This window comes from Cynocephalus volans, chromosome 9 (genome assembly GCF_027409185.1).
Source record: "Cynocephalus volans isolate mCynVol1 chromosome 9, mCynVol1.pri, whole genome shotgun sequence".
Classification (NCBI taxonomy): domain Eukaryota; kingdom Metazoa; phylum Chordata; class Mammalia; order Dermoptera; family Cynocephalidae; genus Cynocephalus; species Cynocephalus volans.
In genome coordinates this window covers 14,015,315-14,033,067 of record NC_084468.1, presented here as the reverse complement: position 1 = coordinate 14,033,067, position 17,753 = coordinate 14,015,315, and the positions used below count along the sequence as shown (strand labels likewise).

Below are 17,753 nucleotides of genomic sequence, written 5' to 3'. Positions count from 1 at the left end.
AGTGAGCATTTTGCAATTTCCTGGTGCGAGAAACATTATAGAATATGGATAAATATGTAATTATAATTTTAAAATACGTATTAGCAAACTTTTCTTTTATGTTTTCAATTTTTTAACCAAATAGAAAACAAGGCTTAATAATCAGAAAGGCAGGCACCAAGGTTTTCAGAATCAAAGACCCCTAAGTTATATTTATATTTGAGCATGCAAACATTGGCAGATGCTGAGAAGAGCACTCTCTAGGGTACATTCTTGGGGTTATTTTTAGGTTTTACAAACTGGAACAATAGTAACCACGATTACCGGACACCTTTACCACCTCTGTAAACATAGTTTGTTTCTTCTGTTCTCAATTATTTATTATGGAATTATTTTCTGCTATTATGAAATGATTTGCTATTGTAGGAAAGTACCATGAAAGTACACCAACCAGTTTTCCTATATGAATACCCACTTCTGCCATTGACAGTTCATCATTCCTTCTGTAGCCTGTAACCACATCATACTCCAGAATTTTTGCTCTTCTCACTGTAACCAAATTATAATATCAGTGATCATATTGCCCTGTGTATGGATATATGTGTGTGTGTGTGTATTCACATATGCACTCTCTAAGTAAAATACAATGAGCTTTATGTAACTGTTCATCTAAAAGCACTATTCTATGCATGCTATTTGAAGCATAATGATTAAGAAAATTAAATAAATGTTCCAGTCTGAAAAGCACACATTGTTTTATAAAAGCTATATGAGAATTATTGTATTATACAACTACATGGTCCATATTGCTTTGCAATTAGTCAAAGAAAGAAAAGGGTTAAAAAGCTACTGGTTAGTTTAAGAAATGGTCTTTTTTAGTTCTCTTGTTCCTGGCCTAGTCTCAAGCCAGCACGTGATGTGTTGAATGCCTGCCAGCCTCTCTTGTTGATCCTCCGGAGACCATCTGTGCTGGGGGCATTGATTAGAGTATGTCTGCTGGGATTACATCTTTTCTGTTGCCATGCCAACTAATCAGCTGATTTTGGTTACCACAGAAACAAAATGTCAGAGCTCACAGTACGGTAACATGAATTCGGCACAACAGAAAATGTTTTCTTAATTGGGGACCCTTTTGATTTTGGATTCCAAGAGAAAGGCAGCTTTAAAAAATAAGGCCAACTTTAGATAAAAGCTACATTAATTGTATTGATTAAGAGGAATGCACAGAATTTTTCTGGAGAGAGAAGACTAACTTCCCTTTTTAGGCTTTGCCCATTTTTTACCATTCTAAAAAAGGAATATATATATTTTTTTCTTATATGCCTTTATTCTATTTACTGATTGTTGCATATAAAACAAATCACAAAGCCTTTAGTTTTCTTTACTTCTATGATGGGGGCAGGGGGTGGAGGGGCTGTCCAGGGCCTGAGATGAAACTGCGGGTTTGATTACTTGAGGAATACCAGCAGTGACCAAAATTCTCCTCCATTTTTCATTCAGGAAAGTCATTTATTTCTTCTTAAAGAAAACACCCAACACAGTCAACTCACATTCAATTGTAAGGATTCCTGTCTTGCATATGGTATGCGCTGGATAGAGCTGATTTCTTTGTTTTGACTGAAAAAGGAGCCCAAAACTTGTTTCAATTTTCCATTTTGTAGACCCATGACAGTTTGACTGCAAGAAAGTCCCCCAAATGGTTTGCTATCTCACAGTGAACAAAGAACACAATTTAACTTGACCTCACAGATGCTCCAATTGAGTAATCCATCAGAAGGACTACATGCATGCCTTCTTATTATGAAATTTTATTCCAGTAGACGTAGACCAGAACCTCCACCTGCTCTGGGCTTGTGCTTCATAAACACACAACAAATAGATTACATAATAAAAAAGCCTGACATTTAACTGGGCTAATATTTCTTTAAATATCTGATAATCCTGTCTTTATAAAAAGGATTGTAACATCCCAATATCTCTATCCTGTTTTGTTAAGACATTTCCCTGTTGATGTAGTGATAGCTACCTCCCTTTTGTGAAAGCTGTCACTGCAGGTGGCTTCTGTCATGCTAACACTCTGGGGGGAATTGTGTGGCTTAATGTCCATGCAACTCTTTTGAAAACCTTGGTCAATTAATTTCAATGCTGACGATGTTCTAGGGGAGTGGTTTGTGGACACTAAAGTCTTCCCCCATCTCAGTGCACTCAACTCTCATAACTAAAATGCCAGAAACAAGGCTCTGCAGACTACACAACTAAGGAGTCTGGGGCAAGGTACCCAAATGTCTGAAATTACGCACAGATTCTGCTCATTGAATCTGAGGTAGATGTCTTAACCCATATTATCAGTAATTATCTTGCAGTGTTTCTGAGACCTTAGATAAAACGAACCACAGACGTTATAGCATCTTCCTTGACTAGTACCCTGTTGACAGTTGTTAGTAATTCCCCTGTATTGGTTTGTTTAAAGAAAATATTACCTTCAATCAGAATGCATGAAAAGCACCTAACGCAGTGCTGAGGACACATTTGGAACCCGATACATGGTGATGTCTTATATCAAATTCCCAAAGAGGAAAATGATTATTAATATTTCATAAAGAATTGATATAAATGTTAACCATCTTCATGGACCATAGTCTTAGAAATGCTCATATTCCCTATTCAGTTAGTTAGTAAATTAATTAATTGATTGATTAAAACTGCATTTTTTAAAGTTTCCAGACTTTTGTGTGTCTGTTTTTAGCCTAGGAAATCTTTCTCCAAAAGAGCTTGATCAGAAACCCAATATAGCAAGAGATAAAATCAAAGCCGCTCTGGTGGAATCCAGAAAATGGTTGGGGATCTCAGAGTCGAGGTAGAGCTCCTCCCCGCAGAGCCTCTGAGATGCTGCTAATGAAATCCTAGGTCTCAGCTCATTATGACAGCCATCTTTAATTGCATTTCTTTTATTTGTAAAGCTATCATTTACTGTTCTCCTACTGTCTGCCAGGCACAATACTAGGTAATCTACATACATAATTCATTTAAAGTATCTTCTCAACAACCCTACCTAAGGATATTATTATCCCCATTTTACAGATGAGAAAACTGAAATTTAAGGAATTTATTATTTTTTTCCCCAGTGTTCCAAAATGGGTAAAAAGTAGAGTCAGGGTTTGAATCCAGTACTGTCTGATGCCAAAGCCTCTGTCCACTAAGGCAGATACAGGCTGGGTAATGAGTTGTAACTACTTAAACTGGACCAAGGTGCCACCATCACTTCCTATCTCGTTGCTGATAGAGGCTCAGTGGAGTGTGATTGCCTGGCATTTTCTTCCATACCAAAGTCATTAACAGTGAAAAGAATGTCAAATAAAATAGGAGCTGGGTGCTAAAAATTATATAAATACCAAAAGAAGATAGAAATAAATGCTACCTTGTCACTGATTACTCTACCAAGAAAGAGAGTCTTTGAAATTCTATTATGTTGCATTAATGATATATATTTTTCTTATAAAGATAAAATGTCTATCCCCCTCCAAGACTGGCCCTTTATGCAAGCAGAATTTGTCATTGCTGATGTGATGAAATTCAGGGAGTATATTCTCTAAACAAGCCTCTACTTTCCACATGTCAGTAACTGATACCCACAGCTGTGAGTTTAGCAATGCCCTTTGGAATTTCTCTTTGGAAATGAAATTTCATCTAGTTGGGTAACTTTATAGTAACTCACATGAATGAATTTATTAGATACATTCTCTCAGAGTAGGATACACAAGATTAGAACAAGAGCTCCAGCTCCTATGGGGTAGAAGGATGCTGAACATAGAGGAAAAGCAGAAAGTGAGAAAGTACTATTTCGGATGGAACATACTGGGTGCCAGGAGTGTTTGGCCCAATATCCCTACAAGATGGGTTTTGTCCTCATAGTTAAAAATGAAGTAATGGAAGCTTGGAGTTTCAGTAGTAACTAACAGTTGCTAGTACCTCATGGCTAGCAAGCAGCTGTGCTGTCTTGTAAACCCACTGATTCCAGAGCTGATACTTGTCCCCATGTGCCATGGATAGACCACTTGTGTCCCATCTTCACCAAGAGCCAGCACCACCCAAGGACTGTAAGGGACAGCATGCTGAGTAGCTGATGTGTGAGTTACAAAATGTGGCTTTCACAAAGTACACAAGTGAGTGTGTTGTTTGTTGTTTCTAGGTATGTACAGAAGGCAGACTGATCTTGGAGTTCACCTTTGACGATCTCATGAGAATAAAGACATGGCACTTTACCATTAGACAATACAGAGAGTTAGTTCCGAGAAGCATTCTAGCCATGCATGTAAGTAATCTAATTTCTAATTTCTATTTTCCTTTATTTTTTTCCCTCCTCCATTATACTCAAGGGGAAAAACCCAGTTGTTTCTCTGTGAAAGAACTCCAGAAGTTGTCACACTTTAGATAATTAAGTCTAAATATTGAGTTTTGCTCTCAACCATTTTAACCCACAGGACTTTTTCCCCCTCCTTTGTTTCCAAGTTTAGTACCTTGTGATACTATTTTTGAAACTTTATTATGTTAAACTCCAAATTGAGGTTACCTCAATAAACAGTTTGTACTTTTCTTAAATTCCATTCAGTTATTATCGAATACTGCTCTGCCTGGGCTAATAAACCTGTTATGTATAACTAGGGGGTGAAATAAAATAAGAAATAACAAGAACAATTTCTAGTTTTAATTAGAACCATCTGACCAGACTCAAGACTCCTGTACCTTCAGATGTGTGTCAACAGTAGTTGGTCCTTCCTAACCACAGTGCTGGAATTGAAGTGGAATATTTGAGTTCTCTTGGTTTCATTTGGCAATAAATGATATCAAATTTATTGATCACCAAAGAGGTGCAAAGGTGGAGTCAATGCCAATCTAGAGCTCTCTTTTAAAGGTGAGTAATCAGGTGCAATTTCTGCTGAAGGAGTCAAAAGGCATTGACTTAAATAAATTCCTGCTCTATAATGCATGATGCAGCAGCTTCCATGAAAACAGACTTAGTGAGCCTGATTTGTAAGACCCTGAGCAATGAAGAGAATAAAATAACAGCAGCTAACATTTTTTAAGTGTTTACGATGCCAGGTCCTGTGCTAAACGTTTTTTATACATTAAGGTATATAATCCTCATAGTCACTCAGAGAGGTGAGTTGTTATTATTCCTATTTAGAAGTGAGGAAACTGAGGCTCAGAGACATTTAACAAATTGCCCCATGTTTTTCAGCCCCAAAGTGGCAAAATCATGATTTTGACCCTGCTGGTTCTGACTAAAAAGCCTAGGCTCATAAGCCAGCTGTCTCCCAACTATCTGATTCCATGCTGTCTCTCCAGGTTTTTATCCTCTGCCCATTGACCTTGTGTTCTCTGCTGTGGCACCCCACTGCCTTGCTCCATTATTTCTGACTATCCATGTTCCAGTTCTCCTTAATTTTCAAAGCTCAGTTCACATCTTCCACTCTTTTTAAAGAAGTCTGGAATATCCACTCCTATTATGTGCAAAATAGACTAAGAGGCAGCAGAGGGAAGTGGTTGGGAGCCTGGTCCCTGGGTTGAGACCACATAGGGCTGTATCTCTGTTCCTGTGTGACCTTGGGCAAATGATGTGAACTCTCTGAGTTTCCGGACTCTCATCTATAAAATGTGTACAGTAATAAAGAGTGCCTCAGAGAACTGGTTTGAGGGTTAAGAGTGAATGCACTTAGAACAATGCCTGGCACATAGTAGGTCCTCTGCAGGTATTGATGCTTGGCTCTCCACAGCAGCAACATTCTTCCATTTATTTATTATTATCTTGTCTTTTGATTGAAATGTAAGCTCCCTGAGGTTGGCTATGACTACTTAATGCATTTCTGTAGAACCAACTTTTCCTACCACTTGAGAGGGGTTCAGTGACTATAGGCTCAACTTCCACAAAGACCAACTTTCAAGAAATTGACATGAAACTGATATGCTCTGTTTTTTCATGCATTTTGTGTTTTATTTATATACACAAATCCAATTGTAGTCCCACTGTGAGAAAAAGTAAATACAGGGCCGGCCCCCTGGCGCACTCGGGGGGAGTGTGGCGCTTGGGTGCGCATCGGTGCTCCCGCCGCGGGTTCGGATCCTATATAGGGATGGCCGGTGCGCTCACTGGCTGAGCACAGTGCGGCGACACCAAGCCAAGGGTTGTGAACCCCTTACCGGTCACAAAAAAGAAAAAAAAAAAAAAAAGAAAAAGAAAAGAAAGAAAGAAAAGAAAAAGTAAATACAGAAAATAAAGTTGTATTAGTGTAACCTAGATAGTCTCATAAATGCAGACATAGAGACAAAGGAATATTTACTTATGTCTCCCTCCGTTTAGTGCCAAATTGCTTACATCAGTTAAGAAAGAAGGAAAGATGAGCAGAAAGAAAGAGCAGCAACCAAGAGACTCATTTTAAAATGAAATCCAGAAGGAATTTTTTATTTTTTTTCTGCCCAAACCAGCTTTCAAACACAGTTCTCAATCCCAAGATATATAAAAAAAAAAAAAAAAACCACGTTCATCACAGGAGGAAACAAAGGCCAGTCCTACAGCATGGCTCTGCCGAATCCCGAGATGCTGCCTTCTCCAAAGAGGGCCCTGGACCTGGAGCTCTCAAGGCAGGGCGCAGCAACTCCCAGCACAAAGACACACAGCCGGGGCCTCTCACAGAGCAAGTAACGCCATTTCTCTCAAAGACTGAATGCACAACTGTGGCAGTTTGACTCTCCCCGATCTTGCACAATTGATCCAAAAATGTCCTTGAGCATTATATACAAGTGTCTTCAAAATGTAAATTAAATTACCTCCAGCAACCCGTCCTTCAAAGAAAAATCGACAATTTCAAGATGGCATATCTTAGCACCTATAGCACAGTCTCTGATTTTCTTGAGACCATCTTATAAGGATAAAATATATAATTTTTTTTTTTTTTCTGTTTCAGGCACAAGATCCTCAGGTCCTGGATCAGCTGTCCAAAAACATCACGAGGATGGGACTAACAAACTTCACCCTCAACTACCTCAGGGTAAGACCAATTGAATAAGTACATTTCCTGGTGAGTTTGAAAAGTACCTCAGAGGTTTGTATGCATCTTGAACCAAGGAGTTGAAATGAGGTGATAGAGCACAATATGTATGTTCTGTGCCTTGGCATGTGTGTTGTGTGTGTGTGTGTATGTGGGTGTCTGTGTTCAACAGAGGATGGGGTTTAATTCACAAAGCATCAAACCTAAAATCTGTCAGGGTTGAACTTCTTCTGTATATTTGTATGACACTTGGAATAAATAATTCAAAGGCTAGCAATGTCCTTGTCTCCTAAAATTCTTTGATGCTACTTCTCTCTGGTTGTCTCAAGTTTCTCATGTGCTATTGTTGAGCTGGCTGCCTCCATGTCTACACCCAAGGACCCCTCACCCCTTAGGAGAATCAGTGTGCCGTCCTGAGAGAGGCCATGTCTATAGGGTCTCCTGAAAAAATCCATCCCAGTGCTGTAACATAGACGTTCCTAAGGCTTCTTATGGACTCTGCCTAACATGTAACAAATTTTTCTACTTTGAATATCATACCTCTGTGCAATATGTGGCGATCAAATCAGAATAATTAGTATATTCATGATAATACAATGTCATAATTTTTTGTGGCCTTTTGCCAATTTCTCACTACCCTCCTTCCCTCTCCCCCTTTCTCACCTCTGGTAACCTCAGTTCTGTTCTCTCCTTTTGAAAGTTCAACATATTATTGTGATTGTTGTATCTTTCTTTTTTCTTTATTTGTTTATTTTTTTAGCTCCCACTTACTAGTGAGGACATGCAGTATTTTTCTTTCTGTGCCTGGCTTATTTCACTTAACATACTTTTCTTTAAGTTCATCAACGTTGCTGTGAAGTGCAGAATTTCATTCTTAGTAAAAATTGGATATAGATTCAATTTTTACTTTAAAAAATTAAGTGTTTTGGGCAAAATTCCCTGCCAATGCAGTACTCATAGCCTCCATATTTGGCCTGAAAAGGAAACATACATCACACAAGGTTTTTGGGTGGAAATGCAGTCACTGAGTTACAGGTGGGGGATATGGTTTCATTCATAAAGCAAGCATTGTCCTGCATCCAGAATCCATGCAAAGTAAGCAGCCACACAGTCCACCTGCATATGCCTCTGAGATGTTGATTTCTTTCTTTGCACAGCAGTTCGCTCTTCAGGGCCCCCAACCCCATCGTCAAGTTTATGTTGCTGCTTCTTTTTCCTTAAGTGCAGTCCAGGTTTGTGAATTTTGTTTTGTAGTCACAATCCTTTCTGTACAAGTCCTTGGAGTGGCCTTTGAGCAGGATCTCAAACTCACTTCCCAAAATCAGTGCACAAAGCTGCTGTGGTGAGACCTGGCCTGGTTAGTGGTCTGGGAATGACAGACTAAGGTTATTTCTTCCATTCAGAACTGGGGTTTGATTCCCCTAATAGTCTTATCATCTGATTTTTTAAGACAGCTGAGCAGTCACAAAATGCGTTCATTTGTAAAATTGCCTGAAAATCTGAAGTTCCCCCATCCTTCTGAGGAGTCTGGCCTTTGCCTCGAGCCTCAGAAGGGCATCTGAAGTATTGTTGAAACAGAGTTAATGAGGACCTTCAGGAGCCACTCCCAGTATCAGAAAAAGAGTTCAGACAGGTATGTTGGCAAATATCAATCCAAGGCCTTCTATTGCAGTAGAAGAATTTTAAAAATTAATTCATCTTGCTTTGGAAAGGGGAGATAGCGATTTTAAATGTTCCAGACGTTGAAGTTGCAGCATGTGACGTCTGACATGTAACACAATTAAGCAATGCAGATTATAAGCAACTACAGACATCTATCTTCATCACAACGAGTTCATTATTTCCATGAAATTCTTACTCATTCTCATGGAGACCTGCAGTCAGGAAATGAGCAGAGCTGGTTTAAGGTAGCATTGTCATTGCAGCAAGAAGCAGGTGGTACATGATGACTGAGCTTTGGAGGCTATGAATGCAGATGATGGAGCTGAATCACATGTTTGCCAGCATCCGGGGTGGGGATGCGGGGGCCTCTGGTGATCCCATGCTTTTGAAGCGACAAGAACAGCTGTTGCCATTTGATTTGGGATGTTGAATTGCCTGCCTTTCCCTCCCATCACCTCCCAGCATGGAAAGGTTGGAGGTGCTCTGTGCTGAGAGATGCAAAGATGGCTGACTCAGTGGTCCAGTGGAGCTGTGACTGGAGGTCGTTGAGGCACGGTCTCTCTTCTTCTGGGGACAGCCTTGGTGGCCTGGGAGAGGCTGGGCTTGCTGATCTAGTATCCCAGCAGTGGTTGTCCAGGCCGGGGCTGGGAATGGGCCTGCAGATTGAGGAAGTCACCTCCTAGTGGCTGTTAGGCATTCCCAGACACTGGGTGGCGGGTTTCACAAAATGTGTCCTCCATCTACTGGGGAGGAGAATTGTTTCATATTTTGGGGTGATGGCACCATTTAATAGGTGACACTGTCATGTTTGTGGGAAAGCATGGGTCCTTCTGTCCCCTTGGCATTCCCTATAGGGAAGGCAGAGTGCACTTCTCTGGTAGGTGCTAGGTGATCCCAGTCAACGGAACCTGACTGTGGAGCCTCGTCAGTTTCCACCAGGCCCTCTTTGCCCATTTTCATCATTCACTTCACAAGCATTCCCTACACACCTTCTTTGTGCCAGGTCTCTGCCCTCAGAGACATTGCTGCCTGGTACATGAGAAAGAAAATCAAATATATGCTGGGAGAAATATCAGCAATAAACCTAGCACTAGCTAACATTTATGGAGCGCTTACCATGTGCCAGGCACTGCTGCTATGTGCTTTGCAGAGACGTTTTAAAAAATATTCTCAGCAATGTTATGAGCTGGGAATCATTTTTAGTGCCCTTTTGCAGGTCAGGAAACTGAGGCACAGAGAAGTAACTTCCCAAGGTCACAGAGCTGTAAGTGGCACAGTAGGGATTTGAACACTCCAGACACAGAGGAAGGAGAAGTTATGGAAGGTGGATGTGGGAGGCTGCAAAGTCTTCATAGAGGAGACGGCCCTTGCAGTGACTCTGAAATCAATGATGATGAGCAGGTGGTCACAGGCACGTGAGGCACAGAGCAGTCTAGACAGAGGGTTCACTGTGAGCATTGTCACGGAAGGATGGAGAGAGTTGCTGGGTCTGGAGAATTCTAGGAAGTATTGCATGGCTGAAATTTAAGTTTCAAGTCGGTTTTAGGTACCAAAAGAGGTTGGTGTTTTGGACCAAAACCATATAGCCTAGCTGAGTGGTATATTCTAGAGAAACTTTTCCAGCCACAGACAGAATGATCGGGGTAAGCAGCCTCCTGCCATGGCATGAGGTTGGTGGTTAGACAGACAAGAGTATGGATTTGAGGACATCTACTTACTAGCTGTGTGTCACTGGGCAAGGTACTTGACGTCTCTGAACTTCAGTTTTCTCATCTGTGAAAGGAGCTACGACACTCTCCTCACTGGGCTCTCATGAGATAAATGCATGAAAAGCTTACATTACTCATTTGCCAAAGTGTACTTTATAGGGGTCTCTGGTCCTCTCCCCTGGGTAGAGTCGAGTCATTGGTTGGATTCTCCTGCTTGCAGAGCTTGTGAGAACTCCCACGGATCAACACGCCGAGGAGTCTGATCCTTTTTCCTTAAGTCTAGCCTTTGACTTCATCAAAGTAAAGCCCCTTCTAATCAGAGTTTGTAATTGTGCAACTTCAAATTTCTTACATGAAATTCTTGTATGTGAATGTTTACTGTATATAATAACTACGTTTTCTTCAATAGCTTTAAGGAATATGATTTTAAAATTCAAAAGAAAATAATTCATGTCTATATCATTTTTAATACCATAAAGAGAAAGGGGATGGGCAACGCAGACATTCCGTCTTTGTTTAAAGGAAACCCCCACAAAGGTCCAGGATGGCACTGACTGAGATGTGATTTTTATTTTCATTCATCTCCCCAACAACAGAATGGACATGCCTCGTACCCTCAGAAAGCTGCAGGGACAGCATTAGTTTTTACAGTCATCTGTTCTTGTTTCTAAACTAATGTTAATTAGCTAACCAAGAGATTTTTTGGTGTCATCTACTATGTGTTAGGCACAAAAAGGATGGGACAGGATGTTTACAAGAATGGCTGAAACACATTCCCTCTCTGAAGGAGTTTAAGATACTGTGACAAGTAGGTCTGCTTTCAGCCCACGCTGTCCAACCTCAGCTGGGGACCACTGGTTATCTCAGCATTTTTCTCCTCTTCTGATATCCCTGGGGATATTCCAATCTTCTTCGTCTCAGCAGATGACTTAAATTTGCCTTGCTTACAGTTTTCAGTGTGCTAATCCATTTCTCTGCTTCACCGTGCCTTCTTATCTTGGCACTCAAGACCCTCCATGATCAGGCTTCTGCTGCTTCCCAGCCTTGCCCCATGCCCCTTCCCCACCTGGCACTCCATCCTGCATCACATGAACCACCTGCGGTTGGTCCACGTTGGTCATGCTCTTTCGCCTCCAGGCCTTTTCACGATGGGGCTCATGGCCTGGAACATTGTTTCTGCTCTTCCCTTCCCATCCAATTTTCCCCGTCTAGATTCTTCTTACCCTTCAGGACCCATTCATCTACCACCTCTGCTGAGAATCTTTCTCCCACCCTCAGCTGGGGTTGGAGCCCCTCAGTGCTCCTGGAGTTCTGTGCACGTAGTCTCAAGCTTAGCTCTTGGCAGGTCTTCTTGTTTAAGAATTGTCACTCCACTCATCTGTCCCCTGCACTAGGTTCTGAGTAACATGAAGACACATAAGCACCAAGGAAACGTCTTTTGAATGGATGGTTGGTTTGGTAAATGGAAGACTTGATTCTGAATGACATAAAAAAAAATAGATAAAATCCACTTAAATCAAACTCCAGTAAATTCACTTGTCTTATAGCATCTGGAAAAAATATATGTATGATTCATTTTTAAAGTCACTACTTAGAAGTTCACCATGAAATCTAAGGAGCAGAAAAATTGAATGCATTGAGGAACTAAAAGGAAACGGCTTGAGGCCTCAAGATCTCTGTAGTGTACGAAATTCCCACTTAAATACTCAAAATTTCTAATGTCAAATTTGTATTCCGATATCACTTCTTCTGCTTGCTGTGAATCAGTATTTAATTTTTACTCAAAATGCCATTATGCCCTTTTCATTATCTTGGAAATGCATTCTTTCAAGTCTCAAGGACAAATTTTTTAATGGGTGATTATTGTTGTCTATTTCCTTTGGCCAGATTTTTTTGGTGCTGGGATACATATACTTTTTGGGGGGTTTTTTTATGCATTATGTCCTACTCAACTTCAAAACATCTTACTATCCTGTATCTCAGCCAAAAGACATTTTCTTTGTGTTTTCTTTCTCTTTATCCATCCATATGCATAATTTCTGCATAAAAGCAATCAGGTTACATACAATTTCTTAATGCTATTTGGTAAAAACTTGCATGTTTCTACGTAGTGATCATTAACCAATTACAATAGCAGTAAATATTCCAGTGTGGTGTTTTGACAGTGTTTGATTAATCATTTCTCTAATGTTGAGTGTGGAAGTCCTCTAAACATCTATGCATGTCCTGCTTTAACAGTGTTGTCTACAAATAGAAGTCTGGACTGCAAAGTCCTCGTGGGAAGAAAAGTAAATGTGCTTCAGATTCAGAGAAATGTAGGCTCAAATCCTAGCTGTTCCTCTTATGACATATATGGCCTTGAGTAAGTATGACAACTGGGAGTAATAATTGGTTTTATGAGGTTGGCATGAAAATTAGATGAACTGCAGTTTATAAGAGCCTGGCACACAAAAGGACTGTATTAGACCATCTTCTGTTGCTTATAACAGAATATCTGAAACTGGGTGATTTGTAAAGAAACAAAATTTGTTTCTTACAGTTTTGAAGGCTGGGGAAGTCCACGGTCTAGGGGACACATCTGGTGAGGGCTTTCTTCCAGGTGAGACCTCTCTACAGGGTCCTGTGGTGGCGTAGGCAATCACATGGCAAGGATGGCAAGAGCTCTTCCATGTGCTCTCCGTATAAAGCCACCAGTCCACACCCGTGACAAGCCATCACTCCATGGAAGGATGAATCCACTCACAAAGGCGTAGTCTTCATGATCCAATTACCTCTTAAAGGCCTCACTATTCCACACTGTCGTAGTCGGATTGCCCACCCTTCTAACACTGTTATGATGGGGATTAGCTTCAATGAGTTTGTGGGGGACATTGAATCCACAGCAAGGAGTGTAATAAATACCAATCCCCTCCTTTACTATCTGAGAACAGCAGAGCAGGGCTCAACTTTCGCTGCTACCACTTATTTATATGATACTGATCAATGCCTAAATTTCTCAGAGCCCCAGTTGTCGCATGTGTGAATGATTACATCCATTGTGAATCACAGTAACTGCAGCACAGATGAGGGATAACACAACAGTGTGGGGAGAGCACTTTTTAAACTCGAAATCACTACTCCAGGAAGCCATGTAAGTCTCATCTCACTTCTCATCTATCATACATTGGCTGTGGCCTTGAATTCTATGATGAGATTCGGAGACTCCATGAAAGATTAAAAAAAAAAGAGGAGTGATTGATTATCTGCAAAGAAGGGTAGTAGGAGGGAGTTTGGGACATGTGCCATATATTTGGCACTCTTCCCCATACAATTGTCACTACGAATGTATAATCATTGTCACTGGTTGTTTTCAATACTATATATAGGCTTTTTGTTATCATTAGTGTTAAAAAATTCCAACTTTTCAAATATGCATTATCATCAATTGGATATGAAAGAATTTAGGTTTCACAGTAAGGTTCTGATTCTATACCTTTAATTTCCCAAGTGAATGAAGATTTTTGTTCTTGTTTTGTTATACGTTAAAGAATATTGGTCCCTGCACATTGCCTCCACTAATAGCAACAGGAATATTGCCCAATGCCTGGAAGAATTGGGCAATTAGCTTTGGAAAATCACCCCCAACAGTATGATATGAACTGGCCCCCAAGAAAGTGAGCATGGAGGAGTCAGCTTTTGGAATCCTGCAGAGGTTTTGTTTTGTTTCTTATGTTTATAAGGCTTTGACTCTCAGCCAGGATATTTTCCTTGGCTTTATGACAGGAGAAGGGATTACAGTCCAACCCCCCTTTTCCACCTAAATGACAAGCGTGAGGATGGATAGGAGTCCCTGCTTAGAGATTGAGATGAACCATAGTTATCAACAGTCAGAATGGGCTGGGTTCTGGGTAGACCATTCACCATTCATGTGTTTAGATAGAGCAGCAACAAACCCTTATGAAGCCCTGAAGTTCTGGGGAGGCAGAAGCCACATCAGCAGCTCTCCTGGGCCTCACTCAGTGCTTGGCATATTACAGACCCTCAAAGGACTTCCAGTATAATGTGTGCAATTCCAGGTATGGCCCATGGGTCACCGGAGGCTTGCAAACTGTTTGTTACTGCCTCTGATGAAGTAAGTCCAGAAAATGAGAGCAGGAATGTCAAAACTACTATAGCGATTTGACATTGTCAGAACATCCAAGCACATCACCAGTGAACTCATCCCACTGTTCATGATATAGAGAAGGTCAGGGGTCGTCAGACTCACATGGCATGTGACCACTAGTCAAGGGCTGGAGGAGCACATGTCACAGACATTTGCTGAGCACTGGCACTGATATAGAGTGCTGTGACATGAATTTTATTCAGAGACCAGCTCCCATTTCTCCAGCGAATGTCCAGGGCAATAATTATCACAGCACCATTAGTTATTGAGGAACTTATATAAGTTCCTAATAAAATGGTGAGATGGGTATTATTATCGTCATTTGATAGATACAAATCCATCAGTACCCAGGGCCACAAAGTAGTTCGGCAGCAATGCTTTCCTGGGCTTGGATCTGGCTTTTTCCCAAAGCCCCATGCCACCCACTGTGGGGCAAGGACTGGGTCCTCAGTGTGCCCATGTAGGAGAGACAGTGCTGTCGAGAAAGTGAGGGAGTTGGCCTGTGAAACGAAGCCGTCAGATCTCCTTCTGGACTTCTCCCCTTCCCCCCACCCCAACCTTTTCCTCCTTGGAGAAAGGCCCCATTTTGAGAGGAGGCAGACAAAGTCCTTTGGAGCCATGGGAGTGCTCCACACAGAGAATGATTAAGACTTGCAACACCCGAAGGGCACTTTTAATTGCATTTGGAGATAGAAAAGTAGCACATATGATTACATGATAAGGAAATTAAAGCAGTTAACTCTTAAAGATACGAAATAACCATAACATACAGACATCCCAGTCACTAGAAAACAGTTATTTCTAAAGTCAGGCCAGAGGGAATGGCTATCAGAACGTTAAAAAATGAAAGGAAAAAAAAAAATATATATATATATATATATATATATATATATATATATAAACCAAAAAAACCTAACAGACAAAAACAGTATTTTAACAGAGCAATTCTAACTGAAAACAGTTTCAGAGCCATGAATGCTTCTAAAATTCTTGGCCTTAAAAGTACAAATAGGGCCTGGATTAAAGAAAGTAATTTTCCTGTTTCAAGCACTTGAGAAATAAATTGTTGTTTAACAAGACACTGAAAATCAAGGGAGATGGTAAGGTGGGAAATGAGCAGTCGGTCCAAGGGAAAGCTGGGGGTTTGCAGACTGAAGCTCTAGATGGAGCCCAGAGTTGATGGAAATAACCTTCCCAATTGCCTAGAATGGCTGAAAAGTTGTCTCGAGAAAGCAGGATGGGGTGGTGGGGCAAGGGCGGAGCTGTCTGAATTTCTTTTAATTTAAGAGCATAGGCAGGGAAGTAGCCTGAAATGTGAAGGGGGCTGGTAAGTTTCACCGCTTAGTTACGAGGCTCAGGATCTCTCTCTGTGGCCGGTCTCTGGTTGCTCTTCCATTTTGCACGGGCACTGTCTTTCTGCCCATGGAAAAGCTGAATTCTTTAAAGACAGTAACTGTTACGAGATTCTATGTCTTCATCATCTGTCTTAGCAGAGTTGGAGGAGCACAGTAGACAGTAATAAGCAGATATGTGAAAGAGGGAGGGGAGGCAGGTGCAGTTCACGTCTCTGGCCTTCAGCTCTACAATGAGTTTGGGCATAATTAAGAGAAAACAAGTACAATTTAAAATGTCCACCATATACCTACAAAGGAGAAGGGAGGACAGTGAACTAGTGTCACTTTGAGTCCTGCTACGGGCAAGACACAAACTTGGTTTTGTTGAATTCTCACAAGTCTGGGAGGTAGGCGTTAATGGTCTGGTTTTCAGAAGAGAAAGCTGAGGCTCGGAAAGGTCTGGGAGTCATCTAACATCATTCAGAGGGCAAATTGCTGGGCTGGTGTTGGATCCCATATTGGCCTGATGCCCTCACCACTCTGTCATACTACAGAAATGTCACCTCCTAACAAGAGCCAGATTGAAGACCTGGATGAAGCCAGTTATTTCCACTGCGACGGCCAAGCTATTTTGCCAAATTGTCAGTAGATGCAATGGATTGAGAACACTGAAAACTACTTAGAGCTTAATCATAAGTGGTCAAACCCTTTCTGGACTCATCCTATGATGCCTCACATTCCTGTTTATCTCGGACTTTTCCAAAATCTCAGGCTTCAAGGCCATCCCTCATTACCCAGACTCTTATTCATGTGATAGTGCCTGCACATATATTTTAAAAACATACATCAAGTCAAGTCACACTCCTCTGAGGTGGACCTTAAAACTATCTGCTTGAAACCTTTTGATGACAGCACAATGCACGGCACTCCAAATAAAATCCAAAGTCCTTATTAGCTCAGCCTGCAAGGCCTTGCGGCATCTGGTCTCTCCAACTTTGTCTCATTGCAGGCTCTAGTACCCCCTGGCCTGATTTTTATTTTTCCAACAAACCAAGTTCCTTGCCATGGCAGGGCCATTGTACTTGCTGTGTCAGGCCACTTAACTAGCTGTAGAAGCTTGGGCAATTCCCCGCCCTTTCTGTGCCTCAATTTCCTCATCAATAAAATGGGGATAGTAATAGTCCCTGACCTCAACAAGTTGTTGAGAGGGTTAAATGAAGTCATACTAGTAAAGTACTTACCATAAAGTTGGCACGTATTGAGTGCACAATGAATACTTGCTGTTTGAGAATCAGCTTCATCATTGTCCTGCCGTCTGGAATACTCTGGCCAGATTTTTGTGTGGCTGGCTCCCTATACTTCAGGTCTCATGAAAAATGTCACCTCCCCCAAGAGGTCTTTCCTGATCAGCTTACCTAAGGTGACCATTCCACCCCAGTTATTTTCTATCACACTTCATCACCTGTCTTATTTTCCTTGTAGCACTTTTTATCAGTTGAATCATCTTGCATAATTCAGTTCACCCTTTCACCATTTCTCTGCCTCCCATGCCTGTTACTGGGATGTAAACTTTTTGAAAGTGGGAATCATGTCTCTTCTTCTCTGATGCCTATAACAGGATGTGATATGCAGTAAATGGAGGGTGAATCATTTTAAGTTGATTCAACTTGAGAGGTGCTCCTTGAAAAGTCAGAAGTGTTAAAGAGCAAACCATTTGTAAAACCTGAAATCCTAGTGTTGCCTTGGAATACTTGAGTACACTTGTGTGAAGGCTGTTAACTATCCTTGACATGATAGACTGAATGCCTGTAGCACTCCCTGCCAAGGACTCGATGCTGTTATTTGTAGTTTATAAACAACCCTGTATTTGAGGGTAGGT

General features: G+C 41.1%; 1 protein-coding gene across 4 annotated transcripts in view; it reads left to right on the top strand.

The window, feature by feature from the left end:
- The window catches only part of LDB2 (LIM domain binding 2), a 369,574-nt gene that overhangs the window by 301,312 nt on the left and 50,509 nt on the right, over positions 1-17,753 (top strand). For all 4 annotated transcript variants that reach the window (XM_063108233.1, XM_063108231.1, XM_063108232.1 and 1 more), the window contains exons 4-5: positions 4,169-4,291; positions 6,942-7,025. In XM_063108233.1, coding sequence (XP_062964303.1) covers positions 4,169-4,291; positions 6,942-7,025 — 207 coding nt within the window. The remainder of the gene's footprint in view (positions 1-4,168; positions 4,292-6,941; positions 7,026-17,753) is intronic.